Consider the following 22,522-nt stretch of genomic DNA (forward strand, 5'->3'; position numbering starts at 1 on the left):
GAGGAGACGCTGTGTGCGCCGGGTGACCGACTGCCGCTGAAGAGACAACACCGCTGTCTGCGCTCAGGTAAGGAAAAACCCGACATATTCGTTTTCTTGGACCGATCCGGTGCCGGTGCAAACACACCGAGACACGGGAGCGAGCGGGCGACGCGCGGGCCGAACGCTGCGTCGTTGTTCTCCATCGGTATTCGTCTTGTCACTTAATATTTTTTGCATGAGGTGGGAGAGGTTGGGCCTCTGTGCGCTTCCACGTATAGAAATATACCATGTACATGGATGAAAGGCATTTTCTCCCATCCTATGTCAAACACAGATCCTCCTGCTGCGCCTCCTTTCACGTCTTTATACGTTTGTTTGAAAAAAAAAAAAAAGCAGGTTTCATTGTGCGCGATCTTCATCTTCATCGATCCTCATCTACAACAAACAGAGAAACGTGTTTGTGTTGCAGCCATCGTCGCTCCAGCCCCGGAGGAGCAGTCACCTCCCCACAAACACGGCTTATCGCTGCTTTTCTTCTCATTCTCAGAAAAAAACAAACATGTCTCCATCCTCCGCCGGAGCAGGAGCAGGAGCAGGTTCTTGCTTTCGCTTCAGCCTCTCGGATACTGTCCTGGCGCTCAGGACTAATCCGACACAATATTTATAATCTCATTATTAAAGGACCTGAGGAGGACAACAATGCAATGTGATTTCTGTGGCATTTACTCCAGTTCAGTGGCGGTGGCTACTTCTTTTCTTTGTGTCGTCTGATTTGAGCAGTGTGTGTGTGTATGTGTGTGTGTGTGTGTGTGTGAGTGTGAATTTGTGTCTGTGAGGACTCGGCTCTTCACGTTGCTTTTTTTTTCTCTCCCGTTATTCTGGATCTTTCGCCTCTTCCTTTGCCTCTGAAGGCCTGTGGGGTTTCTACGCGCTTCACGAACGGACTCCCTCGTTCTGTATCATGAAACCCTGCATCTGAATCACCGCAGAACCGAGCCCCCGCCGCGCTGCCTCCATCTCCACCCTCGGCTCTCTGCTTGTATTTTCATACTCTCACATTATTCTGGGAGCGGATGATGTGGGGAATCGGAATGATGCGGCGCCTGTGCGCAAATGCCAAGCCCATTTTTCATTCGATCAGCAGCGTCCGCGCAGCAGCGCCGCGTCTCCGCTGTCACAGCCCGAGCGCTGAACCAGGCTGCTTATCTGACACATATGGGCTCTCCGGTAATCCGCCCGGGGTCAGCGGACACGGTCTGATCCACAGTAGGTGCGTGAAAGCCTCGCGCCATGAGCCCGTTTACAAACCAAATGAAAAACAATGGCGCTTAATGCGCTGCGTGCGTGTCCGTGACAATCGAACCCGCGGTCCGGTGGACCGGGTGGATTCTCTGGAATGAGGATCTCCGCTCGTTTTCTTCGGCTCGGCTCGGACACACCTCTTCCCCATCCCCGTGGGCTTCTCGCGCGCCCTCGTTACATCGATTTCTGCTGCGAGGCGGGGAAACGGGCACGTCGTAGTCTGCAACCGCAGCTGGAAGCCATTCCAACCGGCCAGAAGATGAGCTGAGAGGAATGACAGACATCTCGGAGCCGCTTCGTTTCTGTTTTGATAGACGCAGACAACCTCGTGCAAGTTTCTGCAGCGCTTTGGCGCGAGGTGTTGGTGGAGAAACGGCCTCACGTGGCCTGCTCCCTCCAGCAGACCTGCTGAGCCTCCTCAGGTTAAAGGACGGGCTCACATTTTTTAAAAATGGTCTTAATATAATATTTTCATGTGTCCATATGTGTCACATGTAGAGTTCCCATAATAATCAGCTGCTGTGCTCTCTTTGTTTGCACAGGCTACATGGCATCAAAGCCTAGTTGGCTTTTAGCAGCACAGGGTTATCTGGTGTTAGCCTACTTTTGTTCTCCATTATACTGATTTGGCCACGGTCTTATTTCTGTGGTCAAACAAAGTCAAACGATCGATCCCAAACCTTTAAAACGTGTTTATTGTTGTAAACAGGAAACATTCTGAAACATTAAAACTACAGCACGATCGAGTCTGAATGAAGGTTTTCAAGCCTTTAACTGAAACAGTCAATCATCTGAATTTGGCTGCTGACTTCACAGAGTCAACACCTTCAACAACGAGCGTCATCGTTACGAAATGAATCCACACCGAAGACTTTCACTGCGCTTTCATTTCGGGCTCGGGTCCAAAGGTGACTGCATCGTTTTGGCCGGACCTGCCTGAGGAGCTTAGGCTGGAACCACCGACGTCTCGTCTTAGATAACTTCTGTCAACTCGAGCTTTTACATAAGTTCCTCAGATTTACAGTGTTTGACTCACAGGTCTGAAGCAGTCAGGTCATCATTCAGTCTTCAGTTGATTTTGAGTCATTTTTTTTAAACAAAACTGCCAAATTTTCTCTGGTTCCAGCTTCTTAAATGAGAAGAGTTGCTGATTTACTGAGTTTTATATGACAGTAAACGAAACATGTTTTTTTTTCTTCACCTGTGTGTGTTCAGGGGTGTTTACAGTCAGAAACAGGAACCATCGACCTGAGAGAGTTTAAGCTTCTGCCTGAGGAAGCTGTTCTTTCTCTGATGGTGTCGTCTCGTTACAGAGGAGAAGAAACTCCAGCACAGTCTTTAAGCTGCATTCTTGTTCTCGGTTAATTGGCCTCATGCTGACGGAGGACTTTGGCTCGTTGCACCAGTAGACCAGTGTGTGTGGCGGATCAGATTGTGTAGCTCTGGGTCTTGTGTACATATTAACATAACGTGCAGCAGCTGCTGACTACTTAACACTCTGCACTGTGGAAACACAAGAAGAAACCCTCATATTTTTAATTCTGACACTGTAGACTCGACGATGTGCGTCTCTCACTGCTCTGAAAACCGGAACCAAAAGTCTGGAATCGGTTCTATTAACAAATATCTTGCTTTAAGAGGCTGCGGCGTCTTTTAAGCCGACAGGAGGTTGTGTGGAAAGGTAGCAGGGTGTGGTGAACATCCTGGACCAATGAAAACAAAGATGGAAAATATTCCACCAATGCGACTAAACGTGCGTGTTGGTGGCCACGTGCCGGCCGGCGCTGCAAGATGTTTCCCCCGCAGCACTTAGATGGAGGGCAAAATGGAAACGGGCTCCACCTTCAGCTCCACCACTGCAAGGCCGGGCCCACATTAGGAAGGTAGAGCCAGTCTGTGGCCGCCGGAGGCTGGGAGGCTGGGCGAGAGCACCGAGAGAGAGGGAACGGCGAGGAAAGTAGGTCAGAGATACAGAGGCAATCAAGCATGAGAGCAGCATCCTCGTCTTTCAGCTGAGCTACGAGCAGGGCTGGTGAGCGGGCGGGCCCGTACACAGCATCAGACTAACCCCTTTGTTTTTGGCTTTGAACCGTTTAACACTGAAACGATGATGATGAATCAATCAATCAGTGAAATGACAGGAAACGAATCGATCGATTTTTCAGTCATTTATCAAGCAAAAGTGCTAAATACACTCTGCGTCCAGATGCTGCAGTCTGACGATGTGCTGCTTTTCTCTGTGTTTTGTCTTTGGTTTCTCAGCTGTAACAGAGACGATACGAGCAGTTTGAGCGTTGATGAATTCTGCACTGTTGACATTTTACATATAAACCCTTTAACATCCAGCCTCCCTGAAGGCTTCAGTCGCATTCTGTGATTTTCAGTGGAGCTGAAATGTCATTTTATAGATTAATCAAGAAAATAATTACCAGATTTCCCAACAATGAAAGTAACTGTTGCAGAAATGAAACCCTGAATCCTGCAGTTACCACAATGCAACTCATCTTAAATCAGTCAGTCCAGGCTGAGATAACTCAGACGACACCACTTTGGCATTTTGAAGGTCACTTTTTTTAAACTCCAAAAGTCCATTTCCACACTTTCCCCTCACGCTGCATGTCCTGCTGCAGGCTCCTGGAGCTGTGTCAACATCCCTGTTGACCGTGCTGCTTGCAGAGCCGGTCTGTGCCAAGATTACATTTTCACACGCCCCTGAGAGGGACAGGCTGCATCAGCAGACCTCTGAGCCTTTTCCCCCTGATGAAGCTGCGACAAAGACCGCTGTCATGTTCCCTTTCTGCAGCAGGTGAAAATTTGTGTGCGTGTTGTGTCCCAGAGCAAATCATGAGGCTCTGGTCCTAACTGCCTCAACACAATGAGGGAAGAACTGGGGGAAATAAAAGCTCCTGTAAGTTTGCAGGGTGGATTGTTCAGCACGTGAGCCTCCTGTAATTCAGCCATGATACAGACTAATCTGCATTTCCTGTGTACATACAATTATCAGCTGAAGGATCCAGTTCTTATCAGCCTTGAGTTTGTTTGCTCTCTAACCGTCTGAGCTCCCGGATGCAGGACGAACGGCCTCTCAGAGGGATTGTCTGCGTTGGCAAGGGTGCAGCTCTCTTCTTGTTTGGACTCCGTCATGTGTAATGCCACAATGGGAGTTTTGTCCTGGAGCTGTGAGTGAGGACTGAGAGTACGCTATTCATCAGAATTTCAATGGGACACACAAATGTCACTCTACCATTTATATTTATCAGGAACTCCCATTTAAAAGAGAGGCTGTTTTTTTTAGCACTTTTTAAAAGAATAGAACGAGTTTTATTCTATATTTGTCTTCCTGTCAGCAAAACTCAGCAAAAGACTAAACCTGTCTGCATTACTCTGTCTCTCAGCCCTTTGCGACTTCCTGTCCCCGTCCCTGTTCCAGTCCCTGTCTGTGTCTCTCAGCCTCAAGCCCAGAACAGGTCTGGTGTTATGCTGAGCGACGACTGCTCGGCTGTTTGGAAAAACCACCGACCAGTTTAGAGTTTTCAATGCAGGACTAAGATTAAGAATGGGGACGTTGTGTTCCTGTGTCAGAGCCAGAAAAATGACGAAAGAAACGGCCACGAAAATGTCGACAAGCGAGGAAGAAGTCAGTGCCGCCGAACGGGCTGTCGTAAGTCAATTTACAGGAATAACAACTAAACTGACAACAAACACTGAGCTACCTGCGACTAATGACCTCTGCTCATGTGCCGACTGAAAACAGCACAGGTGGGATGGATAACCGACTTGCTGCTGATTGGTTGGAGCAAAATAACAACCCCTACCAAACAGGAAATGGCTAACAACAGCTCAGCGTGAGGCTGAATGATGAAGTGAAGGGACACTGAGAATCTGTGTGATCATCAGGCCTCAGTCTGAAGATGGAAGCCTGTAACAACAGCAGGTCGCTGCTCACTGTAGCTTTTAGCAAGTTTCACTCAAACATGAAGAAACAGGGCTTTTGTTTGGGACTATTTTCAGCGGCGGATTAATCCACATTTGGTGCTCTAGTGAGTATTTCAGGCAGCAGATGGTGTGTGTGGGACTGAGTCAAAATAAACCACTGTGTGTGTGTGTGTGTGTTCATGTTAATGAAGGAACGAGTCAGTCAGTGCAACAGTGTGGATCACTGATGTGTTTTTAAGAGTTTCTGGAAACAGTGGAGCTCTATGGCTCAGAGGAATCACACAAATGAGACACGATGCGATGGGATTTGTTGACAATAAGGAGATTACTTCCATACATTTCACATTTCTGTGGGAGTTTTGCTTCTTTAAAAAAAAAAAAAAGTCTCCGGTTCTTTTAAAGTTTTTTCTGCCTCGATCTCGTTGCCACTTTTGTCCCGTTCATGACGTTTGTGCTGAGTGTGAAACGCTGTTTAAACATCCAAGGTCAGGAGATATGAAGGTGCACAGAGGAGAGGTCACATAGCTGAGCAGAGCGCGGCTTCAGAGCGGGTTTTATTGGGTGGAGTAACCACAGCAACAGTGAAGGCGTTGCTGCCTGTAAAGAGACAGTTACATCAGGTGCCGTCACAGCACTGAGTGGTGAAAAGCTTAAAGAGGAGCAGCGATAGAAAAAAAACTCAGATCCTTCAGTAAAAATAGCAACACAACAAAGTACAACACGCCTCCAAGACAAGTACAAGTCCTGCATTTCAGATCCTGCTGTTCAGAGGTTTTACATGATAAATAAACTGCAAACATCAACAACGGTCTCAGCCAGAGGCTGTTTGAGAGATCGCAGTCGGAAATGCTGTGAATCGCTGGTTTCATCTTAAATATGTGTCACACGTTACGACATTTCGTCCTTACAGTTTACAAACAGCTCTAACATAATTCTGACTCATGATAATTGTGCACACTGACGGTTTAAACGATCTTTCGGTCTCTGCGGGCTGAGGTTCTCAGAGATTAGACCGAGCCGTGTGTTTGTGCCAAAGTGGGCATGAGGGTGAAAACAGAGATCAGAAGCTGGACGATCTGCAGCGCCGCACAAACACGAACAGAGCAGTTTGGATGTTGAGACTGATTATACCATAAGCTCTCTGCACTGGCTCGGGTTATAAGTTTGTGTGTGTGTGTGTGTGAGTGGACAGTAAAAAAAAAAAAAAAAAAAAAAGATTCAAACTGAAAACTGCTGATGTAACCAGAGGCTTGTCTTTAATCTGATATGTAATCCGCTTTTTATGAGATTTGACGCAGTTCACATCTCGCCTGTTGAGGGAGCACGTCGGGACTGTAACGTCTGGAACGTCGGCTTCCTGCGGTACAGGGCGATGTGTTAGCACCTTAACGTCTGCGCTGAAAAAATGGCGGTGAATGGTGGCGAATTGGAACTGTCACAGGTTCAGAGGTGGTTGTTTGGAAAGTGGCAGTGAGGCCGGCGTGCACATGAGCTGAAGGGACTATTTTTATCTGTGAGGCTGTAACATGAAGCGCCGACCCCACGTCAGGATGTATAAATAACCGGTTTTCACAGACACAGTGTCTGTTTACATTTTGTGGTGACGGACTGGTTCTGAACACCGGAAGACGGAGTGTCCATGAAGTATGCCATCATTATATTTAACCCTCAGAACCAGGCGTTTGTCCTTGTCAGCTACTTTGCATGTTTCGCTTTTGACTTGTCACATGTTTGAAACCACTAATGTGACACATCCTCATTTTCCTTTATTGAACTCGGCTTTGGGTTGTGCTTCCTTTCAGCCTGACCTACGACTGGCAATGGACTACGCCTCCAACAGCTACAGTTCTGGAGACACCATGAGCGCCTCCTTAGCCAACATGTCCATCAACGACCAGCACCACCAGGAGAACGGGGTCCAGATGGGACACAGAAGCCCCGGAGACGCCAAAATGAAAGGTCAGACAAACCGGTTCGGCCAACGAGGAGACGCTTCCTCGGTTAATGTTTTCCCATAAACACAACGAATCAAATCTCAGCAGAGCCTGTTTCTGATGGACTGCCGAAAGGTTTTTTTTATAGTAAACCAGGAGGAGCAGTTAAATAATCATCATCAGGAGAACGTGTAATAAGCCCGGAGATGTAGGAAGGAACCAGATCATTTAAAGCCTTATAAACCAGAGGGAGGACGGCTGGCGCTCTGGAACTGGCTGCTGCTGCAAAGATTTCAGGACGTGTGGTCAGATTTCTGTAAGGACTCTGTGTTTGGGACCAGCTTGAGGAACTTTAACTCCCATATAACAGCTGATTTGTGGGTAAACTCCGGGGCCTACAGGTTAAAGGTCACCTCGAGCCAAGTCGGTCTCTTTGGCTTCACGTTAGCGCTTTAATCTCAGGACGTATTCTGAGATGATCTGAAAGAGAAGCCTTTAAATCTCCACACACACTTTCCTAAAAGTCACTGTTGTCTTTAAAGGGTTGGGGACAGAGGCCGAGACCCAGAGTTTCAACTGTGCTTTGTTTTAATCCCTCTTTACATAATGGATACAAGACATGCTTGACTGGGCCCGAGTGCCTGACTGCAGCTGCACTGTGCTCTGTAATCCAGGCATCTGGGTCAGAGCCCTCAGAACGAGCCCTGTCTCCATCCTGAGCCACTGCTCGCTACCAATTCAGACCACAAACAATCAGGCTTTTAAAGCTGCGCAGAAAACATCGACTTTCCGAGGAGGATATCTGATGACTGGGACGATTCTTAATGTAAAAAGAGTGAATGAATGGCGAGGGAAGTGTAAAATAAATAATTACAGTCATGACAGATTGTTCAGCTTGTAGCTAACGATCAGTTTCAGGCCTGTCAGCAATGTGTTTTCCTCTCTCTCATCCCAATCAACCATATGGCCAATTAGTACGTAGCCTAGCTTTCCCCAGTTTACAGCCCTCGCTAGTGCAGTCGTTCTCCCCGTTTCCATTTCCCAACATCTCCTACGCAAACAGGAAGCGATGCACAGAGTCAGGTCCACCTGCAGAGGTAAACAGCTCAGGTGTCAGCAGTCAAACACAAAGTGAGTATCTCATGTTTGAGTAGGAGACGTAGCTGCGTAGAAGGTGTGATGATGTAGCGCAGCGTTAGTGTTTGTAGTGTAAGTTTAGTCGTGTGGGTACAGGTAGTTTAAATGAAGTGTACAACATTATTCTCCGTCTCCGAGGTTTTGACCTTTTAAATGATTTCACCAGCGTCACCTGTTTCTGCCTGACGCCTGGTTCACCTCTGAATTCACAGAAGATGAAGCAGCGCTCAGTGAAAATGGGTCGAAATCTGTGTCTGAACTGTCTCAGCCAGAGAGCTGTGATGACGAGGAGCAGCCCGGTACGCCCGCCCGCCTGCCCGCCCGCGCTCCTCACGTCACGAAGCTTGAAAACCAAAGATCGTATTAACGCAAATTAACCCTCATTTAGCACGTTTGACTGTGTGAGCAGGCGATCGGCTCGTTTCTCCTCTGTTGTTTCACAGATGTGTTTTGCAGGTTTTTCTTCACCTCACAGTTTCAAGCCTAACCCTTCCTGCCTGTGTGCTAACGTCTGCCTTAAACCTGCTAATTTCTCTGATATTTATAGCCTGCTGGTGATGTTGAGGCATCTGTAGTTGCATTGTGTCTGTGAACAAACATGTAGAATCACCTCCTCTGGAGCCACAGGGCCGACTAACATGGGAAATACTGGCTCTCTGCTCCTGTAAGAATTAGCCACAGCGGCTCCGGTCCGGTCAGGGCCAACCAGGCTTTGATCATAAATACTGAGAGTGACAGCGTGTCCGAAGTGTGGAGGGAGGGAGGGAGGGTCGTCAGGCTGAAGAGGCTCCTTGATGTGTTCAACAGCTCCTGAGTGTGTGAACATGAGAAATTCCACAAGTGACCTGTCACAGCAAACACGAGGTCGGACGGAGATTTAGCGGAGTAGATCTGAGGACGGTGTCAGATCAGGGTGAGGTTTAGGGTTTAACAACCTGTTTCGTCTTTTATTTCTCCATTAGAAAAATGTCATGCTGTAAAGCTGCTTGGATCACTGCTGCTTCTTGTTCACTGTGTTTAGAATGATTATATTTCTTTTCCGATGTATTTTGAGGGCACGGACGAGGATTAGCACCTGCTGTGGTGGAAGCTAATCCAAGTAAAAAAACAAAAACAAATAACCTGACTGACGTCCATTTATCCTACAGCTGAGACGTCTGCGGAGACGGGCGGCGTCGAGGCCGCGTCTGAGCTCTCAGAAACAGAGAGCGCCTCCCGTGGAGACGAGGGGCAGCTCGGTACGCCGCCTGTCTTTGAGCGCTCGACACTTTTCTGCTGCTTCTGCTTTCATTTGTTTTTACAGCGTCTTTCCTCCAGAATCGTTTGACATTTTGGGGAAATACACACATTCGCTTTGTTTCCAAGAGAAACACGATCAGTACCGCTGGTTAGCTTAGCTTAGCATAAAGACTGGAAAGAAGGGGGGACAGCTAGCCTGGCTCTGTTCGAGGTGCAAATTGTGCTTGAAAAATAACTTGATTAGTCGATTGTTACTCACTTGGTTGTCAGAGTGATATCGATCTTCTCATCTGACTCTTATTTTCCAAAATGTCAGACTATTCGTTGGCGTTGTTTGACCACAGCGGCCTGCGGCTCTTTTTCTTTTTTTTGTCCTTACGATCTTTTTCTTTCAGCATCATGATTGGGAAAAAAAGCGTGTTTGGGTTTGTTTTCTCTTTGGCTTTATTCTTTTTTTTTTTTCATGCTTGCTCTGACGGTTAATACTCTGCTCCTCTCAGAGCTGCAACACGATCATAAGCAGACTCGAGAGGCAAATATGTCCCTGTTTTAAACAAAAAGACGGTTACATCCTGGCTATTTCAGAATGAAAGGCGGTGGCCAAACCGCAGGCAGATTTAAGACTCCTGTGATCTGTTAAACAGATGCAGTGCTCCCAGTCACGGAGAACCTCAGAATAATGTTAAAAACAGCTGAAGTACCAGCTTAGGTGTGGTACAGACTTAAATAAGAACTGTGTGGAAACCTGATCGCTCTCCTCCTTTGCATATTTATTTATTCTTGTGTTTTTGAATGATATATTTATCTAACAGTTATTTGCTTTGGGCTTTCTGCTAACAGAGGACGCGCTGTATGTGGGCTTCGTATTGATTTCTTTGCAGCGAGTGAGTGTGTGAATCGGTCGTGAATGACAGAAACTCATTACTGACCACGCTCTCATGTCTTTCCGTCTGTCTCATCATGTTCAATCAGCAGCAGGAGGAGCAGCTTCAACAGGTAGGCTGTTTTATGATTTATCGATCGCACTCAGACTGCATTTATTTACTGCAGGAGATATGAATCCACTTATAACTCCAGGTGGACAAAAGGTTGCCCTGAGGGGAAAGAGCTGTTCTCTGCTATGAGTTTTTAAAGTATGTCCCATATAGATTTATCATGTTGTTCTGGGAGGGAGTGTCAGAGTCTGGAGTGACCCACCTGAATAATCCTAGACTTGGACAGAGTTTAAATATAATCAGTTAACAGACGCATCCATTAAAAAAAAAAAAAGTAATTATGAATTAATTAAATTTGCATTTAAATGATGCATTAATTATGTAAAAGTTTTTTAAAAATTATAAAAAGATAATTAAACGTAGCCTTTCTGTCCTAATTCTGTCTTTAGAAAATGAATTAAAGATTGAATTTTGAAGTGACATCGCAAAACTAATTTTATTTTATATTTATCTCTACATTTTGTATTTATGTGGAAAACAACTGATTTGAATTTATTCAATTTTGTGATGAACAAATTATCTGATGCTGCAGCAGTTTTGAAGAAACTAACAAACTATAAAACAAAATAATTTTAAAAATTACAACAAATACCCTCAGCTAATAAAAAGCCATAAACAATACAACATATAGATAAAATACTACATTTACCTGAATGCTAATTGAATTAATCAAAGTATAATGACTTTAATATCTTTGGAAATGTAATTATTAAGCACTGTCAAAGTTTATAATAATTCCATGGGCACACTCCAGACTCCACACTGTACAGAACGTTTTTAAAACGCTTTAGCTCAAAAAGCTAAAGTCTTATGGGGAGAATGTTTTGTGTCGCACAGTCAGAAGCAGATCAGAAAGACTTTATATCACATTTTAATCACCTTTTTACTATGAAATGCATATTTCTGTGCTCTGTGGTTCATTCTGTTCACTGGAATGCATCATCTGTTGTCTGTCTGCCCAGTGCGATGCGTTACTGTCCATTTCCATTTCATTTTATTTTAATGTGAACTCAAGTATTTTCTTTAACAAACCAAACCACCCATTAATCACCTCTCTGTTCATGAGTCTTGCATATCACCTTTTTTATAGATTTCTTTTCTCTGGTTAATGAAACACAAGTGTTTTATTTTCCTCACGGACATCACTTCTTTTTTGTTTCGATGGGGAGATGGCAAACAAGTGCTGTGACTGTCATCATTAATCTGCTTTCCAAACAAATTAGCAAAGCCTGCTACTGGAGTCCACAGTGAGTTCGTGTTCGCGGGCGACGGATCAAAGCCTGCTGTAGATGGAGCCGCTGGGGAGGGCGTTGACTTCATGGGAGCTTCCTGCTCCCAGGACCCAGGAAACGAGGCGGTGGGAGAGTGTGGGAAGAGACTGAGCGACTCTTTATGGGCCTCTGAAGACCTCAGCTGCAGGTCAGACATTAGACGGGATGTCCTGGCCAGCAGGGGGGGGCCGGAGTGGACCGGAGCTGTGGACTCTCAGAGGGCGATCAGCCTGGATGCCTCCGAGTGCCTGACTGAAATGAACAGTCTGTCCGGGACGTCGTTAGTCAGGAGCACGGCTTTGGAAGACCTTACATCCATCGGAAACCGAAGCTCGTGGGTTGGTCAAGGAGAGGAGCTCGTCTCTGAAGGACTGAAAGACGGACTGACTCACGACGGAGCAGCTTCAAAGTCCTGCAGTGACTCTGGAAGCAAACACATGACTCCAGAAATGAAACAGACCCTTCAAACGCAAAGTCTGTCACAGTCTAGTTTTGATTCTCAGTCAGAAGATCATCCAGCAAACAGCGTTCGGAACATTTCCGAGAAGCAGAGCCTTTTAACCAAAATGCCATCTGACACGGCAGCTGAAAACAGCAGCGGTGACTCATCGTTGCATAGGGCCAGCTTTTCAAGGCCTGACATTTCTAATGACTCAGAGATGAGGAGCGGTGTGGTTCAGACCACCGGTACCGCCGAGCTCCAGAAAACACCCCCCCAAAGCTCTGCAGCCAGAAAGTCTTTGGTGCCGGTCCCTATTTTCAAAGGTCTGTTTGCTGTCATGTTCACCAGTTCAGAACCAGTCCTCTTCAGTTAACTCCTTCCACTTGTTTGATTTACAACGCAGCTTCTGCCGTGTGTTATGCAGCACTCTCCCTCCGAATTTTTTCTCTGGACGTTAACTTTGACCCGAGGAGAAGCTCGTTGTCCTCCCTCCCCACTTTAGCTTTTGGTTTGGTCTCTCCATCTCTGCTCACTCTGCTGGTTATGCAGCCCCAAAAGCCACTTTTCTGATTTCCACGTGCACCATGTGTGCATCATGTGTCATGCTGCATGCTGCATTCCCTCCATCACCGATTTCACTTCATTTTTTTATCATATGAATGGAATTAGGCACACACTGGAGGCGAAAGCCTTATTTTTTTTTTCACTTGGGTGGATTTAAAAAACAAAATGATAGATATTCAACTTTTTTTTTAATTAATGTAAGAACCTAAAGTCTGTTTCTCTCTCCTTTCTGTAGCTCAAGCAAAGATGGATAACGGTTCTGTAGAGAAGGTAAATGACAACGAGCTTTACTCGTTTTGTCTCTCATTTCTTTTATCACCACACGTTTAAAGGATCGGTCTCATCTGTTAAAACTTGGGTCGTGTTTTCGTCATTTTATCATTTTGCTAAAAAATAGAAAAAAAAAGTGTACAGTATTAGCTTAGCTTAGCATGAAGACAGGAAGCACGCGGAAGCTAAGCTAATTATCTCTGTACAGCTGCTGCAACCAAAACTTTAGCATAGTGGTTGGAGCAGTTGTACGGCAGCAGTGTTCACACAGTGTGCGACTGGTTTTGGAGGCGTTGACAAACACTGCAGTATTTTGTTCAGTGTGAAGGACTCGTTGTGTGTTTTTGTCCTGTCAGCCTTAACAGCTGCAGTGTGTGAGTGCAGTGTTTTCACAGCTGTTTGAAATGATGGTCAGAACTTCAAGAACACGACCGAAGTTGTAATGAAGCAGAACGATCCTCTAACACTGTGTCCGTGAGACAGCTTCATTCTTTTCCATCGTTTTTCCTTTGTTGAATCATTCCTCTGTTTTATGGTCACTGTCACTAGAACTTTTTGTTTTTCATTCATTTTTTCCTCTTCATGAAAAAGACTCAAACTGCCACCAAACCAACCTCTTCCCTTAAAAGACCATCCATAGTCACCAAGGGCAACAAAACCCGAAACGGCCACAGCTCCATCCCCATTAAAGCCAGCAGCACAGGGCCCAGCCAGCCCGGAGTAAGTACAGGTCTGATGGATGGACTGATGATCAGTTTCTTTGACCCTCGCTGGTTCAAGCTTGTTTGAAAGGTCAAAGAAAAATAACATAATTACTGATCTACACAGACAATAGAAAAATAAAAGGCAGCTGCAGCTTTCTGAAGTAAAATCAGCGTCTCTGCTGAAAACTGAATTACTGTCTGGCTGTGTTGTTCATTTCCAGGGTGGAGCAAAGTCTCAAACCCCGGGAGCCAAAACTTCTGCAAGACCCGCAGCTCAGCCAGGTACGCAACAAGGATTTTACATTTTACATTAATTATTTTTATTTGGCTTTATATCATTTTATAAGGAATAAGACTTAAAGATTACTTATGATGTGTCGTATTTTTTGTGATACAGCTAGTGCCAAGAAACCTCCCACTCCAAAAAATGAAAAAGGTAAAAAAGAAAAAAAAGTAAAAAGCGAATACACAGATTATTAGAGATCACCTTCAGCCTGGCACGGCCACAGCACCACAGTCTGAACGGGTCTAACCTGGATCAAACTTCGTCAGCTTTTAGCCGAGATAGCACCTAGTTCCTTTTTAGTTCTATGATTTATTATTGTTTATTTATTATTTTGCTTTCTTCTGTGACCGTCGACATGTTTAAAACCTTTGACCTGTTGCTTCTCCGATTGCTTAAGATGCCAAGAGTGGACAGAGCAGCCCTGGTACTCCCAAATCCCCCTCTAGCCAAGCACTTTCTGCAAAGGCGGCAGCTGAAGCCAACAAAGTGAAGAAGGTGGCGGTGGTGCGTTCTACGCCCAAATCCCCGGGCTCGATGAAGAGCCGCCCGCCGGCTCCTCTGGCCGCTGCGGCGCCGATGCCGGACCTGAAGCACGTCAGGTCCAAGATCGGCTCCACAGACAACATCAAACACCAGCCTGGAGGTGGAAAGGTAACCTGACCTCACACTGAGTCCAGTCCGACCGCGACTGCTCTGTGCTGATGGGAGTTTTAGATCCGTTAATGCAAACATTTCTGGAGAAAGAGCTTATTGGTGGATTTAAGCCTCAGTCGGCAGATCCAGAGCTCTGCTGCTTTTCCAGACCAGAGGCTGGACTTTGTGTTGCCCCTGAGTTTAGACAGCCAGTCTCTCCTTTCACCCTCAGTCCTGCACCACACAGCTTTTAACATTAACGACAGAATAAGATAAAAAGGATTTTTACAGATATAATACACTTATATCTGTAAATATGATGCTGGATCAGGTTACAGCAGGTTAGCTTAGCTTAGCATAAAGCCTGGATCCAGCACGGTCCAGTCTGAAGGTCAGGATATTCACTCCACTCTGAGAAACAAAACACCTGGGCCTTTGGCTCCACCCACCGAGGTTTGAATCGGCCAATCAGAATATTTCCGCTCCCAGAGCTGCTGTGAGAAATGTTTGCTGAACTAAAACTCCAGTCTCCGTGTTTCGCTGTATGATGAGAGTGTAGAGAGATGTGTGTGTGTGTGTGTGTGTGTGTGTGTGTGTGTGTGTGTGTGTGTGTGTGTGTGTGTGTGTGTGTGTGTGTTTGTTTTGTGGTCGATGAGTGTGTGAGGTCTATTTTAACATTAAAAGCGCTGCGAGTCTTTGTTCTACTTTTGTGCAGGTGTGTCAAACGATTTTACTGCTGAAACTGAGAAGATCTTGTGTTGTGATATTTATGGACCAAAGTAAATAATTTAAGTTAAAAGAAAGAAATCAGTTCAGTTCCGAGTGGAAGAGAATCAGTTTGTTTTACTGACGTTTAAAGATCAGAGAAGCTGAGCCTGAAAACCTCAGGCTCAGACTCTTCACTGTTTTGAGGACAAATGGTTTTTGCCTGTCCTTTCTGATTGCAGTGATTACCGTCCTGTTTTTGGTCCAGTTGTTTGTTTGTTTGTTTGTTTGTTCTGGTCAATGTTCGACTTTTCGAGGAACTGAGAGCTGTTCCTCTGCTGAATCTGAAGCTGCTCCGAGTGAAAACAGTTTCAGGACAAACACACAGGTTAAAGTAGAGTTAGCTCAGGTTGCATGCGTTTACACAAACCAACACAAGCGGACGCCTGTTTCTGAAGCAGCAGGCTCCGTTTCTTTCAGGCTTCACAGCTCTTGTGTCAAATAATCCTCTACACTCTAAATCTAAAAGCTGACGTTTTCATTTTTCCAGGTTCAAGTCCTTGATCAGAAGGTGGACTATAGTAATGTCCAGTCTAAGTGTGGCTCCAAAGGCAATATCAAACATGTACCCGGTGGCGGCAATGTGAGTAACTGAGGGATGAACTCAACACCAGACTCTTGAGTATCTCTGCAGTTATGATCATCAAAACCAGCCTTTGGTAAAGAGAAGGTGCTCTCATGTTTGTGCTCTACATGTTAAAAACACATGATCAGAAGATGGACTGTACAGTCACAGTCCGCTCGGTCATCACTCATAAGACATTAAAAGATTTATTTTGTTTTTAGTTCTTAGTTTCTACACTAAAAGCTCAAGGTGCAAAGCCAATTAATGTATTAAAGCTGGCATCTGTAATATTTTATTATGATAATATGATAATATATAATAGGGCTGAACGATTTTAGGAAAATATCTCATTTCGAGTTTTCTGGCAGATTTGATTCACAACTGTCTTCAACTCAAGCTTCAGTGCGATATTCACAGTGAACAGTCACATTTACAAACATGGCAGAAAATCACATCACACCATTAAAACATTAAATTACTCTAATGCAAGAATGAAAACTAAAGTTAAGAACTGATTTCAAATTAAGAAACATGCAGGTACATTCTATGAAGTCTTTGACCAGCGGCAGTTATTTTTCTATTTTCTAAACTTTTCCGTCATGCAAATACCTGTGGTGATGTTTCACGTGCCGGTATAAACTGGTTTTGCACAGTACCTGTTCCTGGTGGACGTCGGCGGCCTCTAACCCGAAAATAATCCCAAATGTTTGTTTGTTTTTTGTTTCGGGGGATTGGGGGGGATTGAACGCCGTAACTCCGCTTCTGCTCCAGCTGAAGCCGTTTCACTAATGAAGCAGCAGGTGCAGCAGGTTACACTGATTGCGTTAGCGCGCGACCTGTGCACGAGCGGCAATGCCTCTTCTGATTGGTGAGCTCGGCAGGTATGTGTAGGATAGCTGACACAGCAGATCCTGGGTCAGTCGGGAGCGCTGCGCAGCTTCTATCAGAACATGATAAATCGTTCAGCCCTATTATATAATGTTCCATTTCTGTGTTTGTAGTTTTCCTTCCTTTCCATATTCTGTATAATATCTGTATTTTTATGAACTAAAACCTTCAGTATTATCACACATGGCTTCCTCAGGCATTTAACACTTTTTTCTTGTGTGACAAACATACAAAGTTATGGATGGCAGCTTTAATGGAGTCGTCATCCTTTAACATCTTACTTCCTCCCTTTGGGCTGACGACCTCCTCCTTCAGCTCTCCTCAGTGTCATTTCTGAAGCGCTGTCTCTTCCCTCTCTCACACGCTGCAGGTCCAAATCCTCGATAAGAAGCTGGACTTAACTAACGTCCAGTCTCGCTGCGGTTCTAAAGACAACATAAAGCACACACCTGGCGGAGGCAAGGTGAGACAACTGGACACGGACACAGTTTGTGTTTGACTTTCACTTTTAAATTGATTCTTGAAATGAAGTGTCAGACATTTTTTTGTTTTCTGAGCTCAGGTACATGAATCCTCTGCCACAAACAGCAAACATTCACCTCTCTGCAGTTATGATCCTCACACCAACACGTTAAAAAGAAATGAGGAGTGTCTCCCTGTCCTCTTTAATCAGCCATGTCCCCTGGTTAGCTCTCACTCCCTCGGGCCTCTCACTCGTCCCTCCAAGATCTAATTTCCTCTCCAGCAACGGTCCTCATCCGCAGCTCTGCTGCTGTTGCTTCCTCCAGGATAACAGTCTTTTTTTCCCCCACATATTGACTTCACAGGTACAAATTCTTAATAAGAAGTTGGACTTATCCAATGTCCAGTCCCGGTGCGGCTCCAAAGATAATCTAAAACATGTACCCGGTGGTGGCAATGTGAGTAGATAAAGAAGGGATTGGGCCGTGGCGAGCTGCAGGCATGCAGCTGCTGCCGACAACCCGACTCCTCGCTTCTGCTGAATGCATCTTCACCAAGGAGCAGAATGTCCGAGTGCACGAATCCTGCTGTCTGTGTCCTGCCCGTTTCCCTCTGACTCTCAGACCTGTTAACACCTCCCCTCTTAACACCGTTTTATCATTAAACTTGTGAACAGGCATGAGCATTTCACACTGACAGCTAGAAACCTGTAGATCTACTCTGTCAGCAGTAGTTTTCCTTCAGCGCACACTGATCTCCACCTTAGATCTGAATGAGTTTCCATGGAGAGTTTCTGTCACGGTGTCGTGCTCACGATGCATCGACTGTCACAGCTAACAGTGTCATGTGATGCTCATGGTCTAAGCCTGATAACTCTGTTGAATCTGTGCTTGTCGATTTGACTGTGATCAGTGTTGAGAGGTTTCTTCCACCCACACCAGCCTCTGAACCGACGTGCATGAATCCTGTGTGTGGATGTTCTTATCCAAGCTGATCCTCAAGCTGCGAAAATCTCAATTCTCTCACGGTTAAAGCGTCAAACAGAGAGGAGAAGGAGTCTCCACGCAGCGACAGAGACGCTGTCTGTCCTCTCTGTCCTCTCCAACAAACCGTGCCTGTTGTTGTGAGGTGACCTCAGCCCAGAGAAACCGAGCGCTTTGTGTTAGGAGACAAACGGCCGTGACTGAAGAGCCAGAGATGAGATCATGTTAGACCTGCATTGTGATACATGGCTGAGAAATACGGCTTTTATCTGCAATCAACATGAGCAGTGCATGTTAGAAATGCAGAAGACGATCAAATAAACTCAGTACTAAACCTTTTTAACACAACATAACACTTTTATTAAAGTGCCAGTAAAAGTTTCAGATAACAGAACTTCAGCGTTTAATCCGGTTTGACTTCATGTGTATCAGTGAACTCACTGATTCGTTTTAAAACAGGCTGGTTTACAGGATCAGCTCCTGTGTGTGTGTGTGTGTGTGTGTGTAAAGTGAGACGGATCCCAGTCACTTCACATTAAAACTGTGTTTCTACTTTCTGCTTTCTTCCCCTCACAGGTTCAAATCGTGCACAAAAAGATTGATCTGAGCAGCGTTACATCTAAGTGTGGATCCAAAGACAACATTCGCCACAAGCCAGGTGGAATATAAATCAATTTATTTCTCAAGAGAAATGAAAAGTGAATACGTTTGTCAAGAACATTCATTTCATGTAATTTAATATTTGTTGACTATATTTTGTTTACATCAGGTGGTGGAAATATCGAGATCAAAACTGAGAAGCTGGAGTTTAAAGTCCAGTCTAAGATCGGCTCTCTGGACAACATTGGACACGTCCCTGGAGGTGGACAGAGAAAGGTAAACACACCACCACCAGCCTCCAGGTGAAAAACACGCCATTACGTCTTTATTCGTTTCCGATCGTGTTGCCCTTCGTCGTGCGATCGTGTTCAGCTTGTTGCATGGCCACAGCTGTATCTGCACAGCTGGAGAGCGCGTTCACTTACGTTGTCACTGATCTGAGAGCAGCAGCTCCGTCACAGACGTGTGCGTCTCGTTTCCGGCCTTCGGGTTTTCTTAGTGGGTGAAACACAGTCAGCGACACAGCAGGTTTCACAGCTGCAACAGAAACAGAAGCACATAAACCTCATCAGAAGGCAGTAACACACATTACTGACATCATAAAACAACAACAGTATCAGAAATCAGTGCATATCATGTCTCATTTTTCTTATATTACCATTTTTTCTAACCCACAGAGCAGCACGTCCATCTTAGATTTAAATGCTGAAACTCTGAAGTTCATCAGCAGTGATTTTACACGTTTTTCACAGAGAAACCTCCATTTTTAGATGTTGTGAAAAGTCTGTGCTGAGCCTGTGAGGCGGCTCTGCTGCCTCATCACACCCTCCACTCATCTTTCATCCTTTCCTCCTGAGTTCATCACGTTTCTCCCTCTTTTGTTGAAGCGTCAGCCGCTTCCGTCTCCTCCACCTCGCTGGTTTTCAGTTCTCAGTACATTATCAGTTTTTATCATCATCTTCTGTTTCTTGTCATTTGGTTTTTCATGTGTTGTGTTGCCTTTTGATTTCTGTTGATGCCATCACGTGTTATTTTTGTTGCATGCCTTGTCATTCCCTTTGCTGGGGCTCCTCTGTAGAGGGAGAAGGGGAAGGAAGCAGAGGGGAGCACCTCAGACAGCCCCTCAATCCCCTCCCCCGTTGTCACCCCCCCTCTGTCACCTCAGACTGTCCCTTCAGCACCCAACACACCCATCCTGACGAACCCCCTCATAAAGATTGAGGACTCCTGTAAGTAAACAGCAGCGTCACTGTTTGTGAAACCTGTTTTTTTTTTTTTAATTTCTCCGCAGGTTTTAGTTTATTTTTATCTAAAAACTCACAGCACATTCAGTGTGTTTATATTTTAAAAGCACTACATTAGCTTCAGATGAACTTTAGAAAACGTCCAAACCTGTCCGTACTGATCCGGTCTTGGTGTCTCAGTCCATGAAGACAGTAAAGGTGTGTCTGCCCTCACCTGTGATCTGACTGCAGATTGAGAGCCACAAACTGAACTTCCGTGAGACAGCCAAGGCCCGCACCGACCACGGCGCTGAGATCGTCTCTTTGGAAGACTCCCCCCACCAGCTCAGCACCGTGTCCTCCTCCGGCAGCATCAACATGGCCGACTCTGCGCAGCTGTCCACGCTGGCCGACCAGGTGTCCGCCTCTCTGGCCAAACAAGGCTTGTGAATGCACCCGCCCCGACCCCTCCACCTCCACCTCGAAAACACGACCACGTAGAGGAGTTGTGATGCCTTCCTCATTATGTTCACAGGACTTTTTTAGCTACCCATCACTGTTTATCCTTCACTAACCTTTGAAACTGTTCTTGAGCCATTACCAGTAGAGTAATGAGAGAAAAAAAAAAAAACACCCGAATTAACCAGTAGGCCAAATTGTATTTAACTTCTCTCTGTGGTCTTTGATCTCTTTATCATTTCTACCTTTTGTAAGTGACCCTTTAAGAGTTAAAGAATCCCAGCAGAGCTAAATTCTCCCTGAATCTGAGGAATTATTTGATCGTCACACAGATCCTGGTCCGTCTGATTTAACACTTCCTTTAGGACCCTTTAAGAAGTTATGTTTTTAATGCCCCCTTTGATAAGTGTCCCCTGATTTTATTTTCTTTTTTGTTGATGAAAACACAGAATATCAACCTGGAAAATGGAGGGAAATACTTTCTGTTGGGGTCCAGTTTGTGCTAAAGCAGAAGGAACAGTTACAGGGTTTTGGTGACGGGTGAGGAAAACTGTTAAAAGACAAGTAGCAAATTTCTCGTTAAGGCAGAAAAAACGCGTTCAGACCTCACTGCTGTCTTTGCTTCGTGTAGTCCCGACATGTTCTGCACCTCCAGCTGCTGTAGGCCACCGCGGGGCAGAAACCTGGATTTTAAAAAAACAAAAAAACGGAACGGCTAGAGTAGAAACTTTGGTTTGTGTTGGGCACAGTTTTATAATCGTATTCTGTGGATATATGACATGTATTTGATATGAAGAAACATTTGTATTGTGCCTGCTACTGTCAGTGTTCATTTTTATTTTTATTTTTTTTTTTGTTACGGCTCTATTGTATATGCGCTAAAGCTTCTTGACATATGAGGAGGAAAATTAACCTTAAGGCTTTTAAAGTGTAACTTTCAAAATTATCAAGAGACAGAACGAGCTCGTCGACTTCACTATTTACAGTATTTAAAATGTTCATCGCAGTTTTTCAGTCTTAAAGCGAAGCTACGTAACTTTCGCTAAATGCTACGACTCCCGTTTAGCATTTAGCTAAAATGCTAAGAGTCGCTGAGTCCTTTGCTAACTTTAGCTAAATTAGCCGCCATAAGCTAACGGTCGTATCAGACCAGGTAAAGCTGTAGCAGGTAAATCTGAGCAGCTCATTCTCACCTGTTAGAAGAAGATCGTGTTAATTCTTCTCTCTAAAGTTACACAGTCGAGCTTTAAATGGAAACACTAGTATTTTAAAATGTACTGGAATGAACGCGGCTGCTGCACAGTGAGCGGGTGCATGATGGGTGATGGGTTGACTGGGCAGAGATGAGGGATTTGGTGAGAACATAACAGAAGCTGCTCAGCTCTGAGTAACACCTGTACCTGAGCACTGAACACACACAAACACAGGATCCATCCGGATGCGGCTCTCAGCTGGTTGCTTTTTATTCCGGCAAAAAAAAAAACCTACACTACATGGCCAGAATTATGTGGACACCTGAATTTTGCTCCCCATTGGTGAGTGTGAGCATCTCTAACCACAACCATGGGCATTAATCATAGACTGTATAAAACATGGACGCAGCACCTGTGACGTCACCCATTGCTAATACATGCTAACTAGTGCAAACATCCAGGTAAAACAGTGAGAAATTTACTTACCGAAAAAACTGCAACACAGACTCCTTACAGACGGTCGGTTAGTACAGTCTACACTACAACAACCCATACTGTCACAAAGACCTATCCGAACATTGGCAAACAAACACGGACACTGCAGCCCTGTCAACCGCTGGATTTAGCCGGATGCCTCTGGGTGTAGCCGCCTAGCACAGCCGACGCTTTAGCAAAGAGCTAACTGCCAG

At 45.2% G+C, this 22,522-nt stretch overlaps 1 protein-coding gene across 16 annotated transcripts; it reads left to right on the forward strand.

Moving 5' to 3' along the window:
* mapta (microtubule-associated protein tau a) lies at positions 1-20,575 on the forward strand. 16 transcript variants are annotated; one of them, XM_041067496.1, is made up of 17 exons: positions 1-67; positions 7,023-7,179; positions 8,504-8,590; positions 9,440-9,529; positions 10,503-10,526; positions 13,038-13,072; positions 13,664-13,792; positions 13,998-14,058; positions 14,174-14,212; positions 14,460-14,713; positions 15,951-16,043; positions 17,284-17,376; positions 17,741-17,833; positions 18,935-19,016; positions 19,128-19,234; positions 20,037-20,187; positions 20,434-20,575. In XM_041067496.1, the coding sequence occupies exons 2-17, from the start codon at positions 7,041-7,043 to the stop codon at positions 20,436-20,438; spliced, it is 1,482 nt and encodes a 493-aa protein (XP_040923430.1). In that variant the 5' UTR covers positions 1-67; positions 7,023-7,040; the 3' UTR covers positions 20,439-20,575. The 16 variants fall into 16 exon arrangements, with proteins under 16 accessions (XP_040923430.1, XP_040923436.1, XP_040923433.1 ...); XM_041067502.1 differs by having other exon boundaries at positions 20,124-20,187; XM_041067499.1 differs by having other exon boundaries at positions 10,506-10,526.
* The last annotated feature ends 1,947 nt before the right edge of the window (positions 20,576-22,522 follow it).

Source organism: Toxotes jaculatrix, chromosome 21 (assembly GCF_017976425.1).
Source record: "Toxotes jaculatrix isolate fToxJac2 chromosome 21, fToxJac2.pri, whole genome shotgun sequence".
NCBI classification, from domain to species: Eukaryota; Metazoa; Chordata; class Actinopteri; family Toxotidae; genus Toxotes; species Toxotes jaculatrix.

What these genes read in the sequence shown, in the direction of transcription:
- mapta (XM_041067496.1), top strand. Translation starts at nt 7,041, where the DNA reads ATGGACTACGCCTCCAACAGCTACAGTTCTGGAGACACCATGAGCGCC. An exon ending in CACTCCAAAAAATGAAAAAG is followed by an intron (nt 14,213 to 14,459) that starts GTAAAAAAGAAA and finishes CGATTGCTTAAG; the next exon opens with ATGCCAAGAGTGGACAGAGC. An exon ending in ATGTACCCGGTGGCGGCAAT is followed by an intron (nt 16,044 to 17,283) that starts GTGAGTAACTGA and finishes CACACGCTGCAG; the next exon opens with GTCCAAATCCTCGATAAGAA.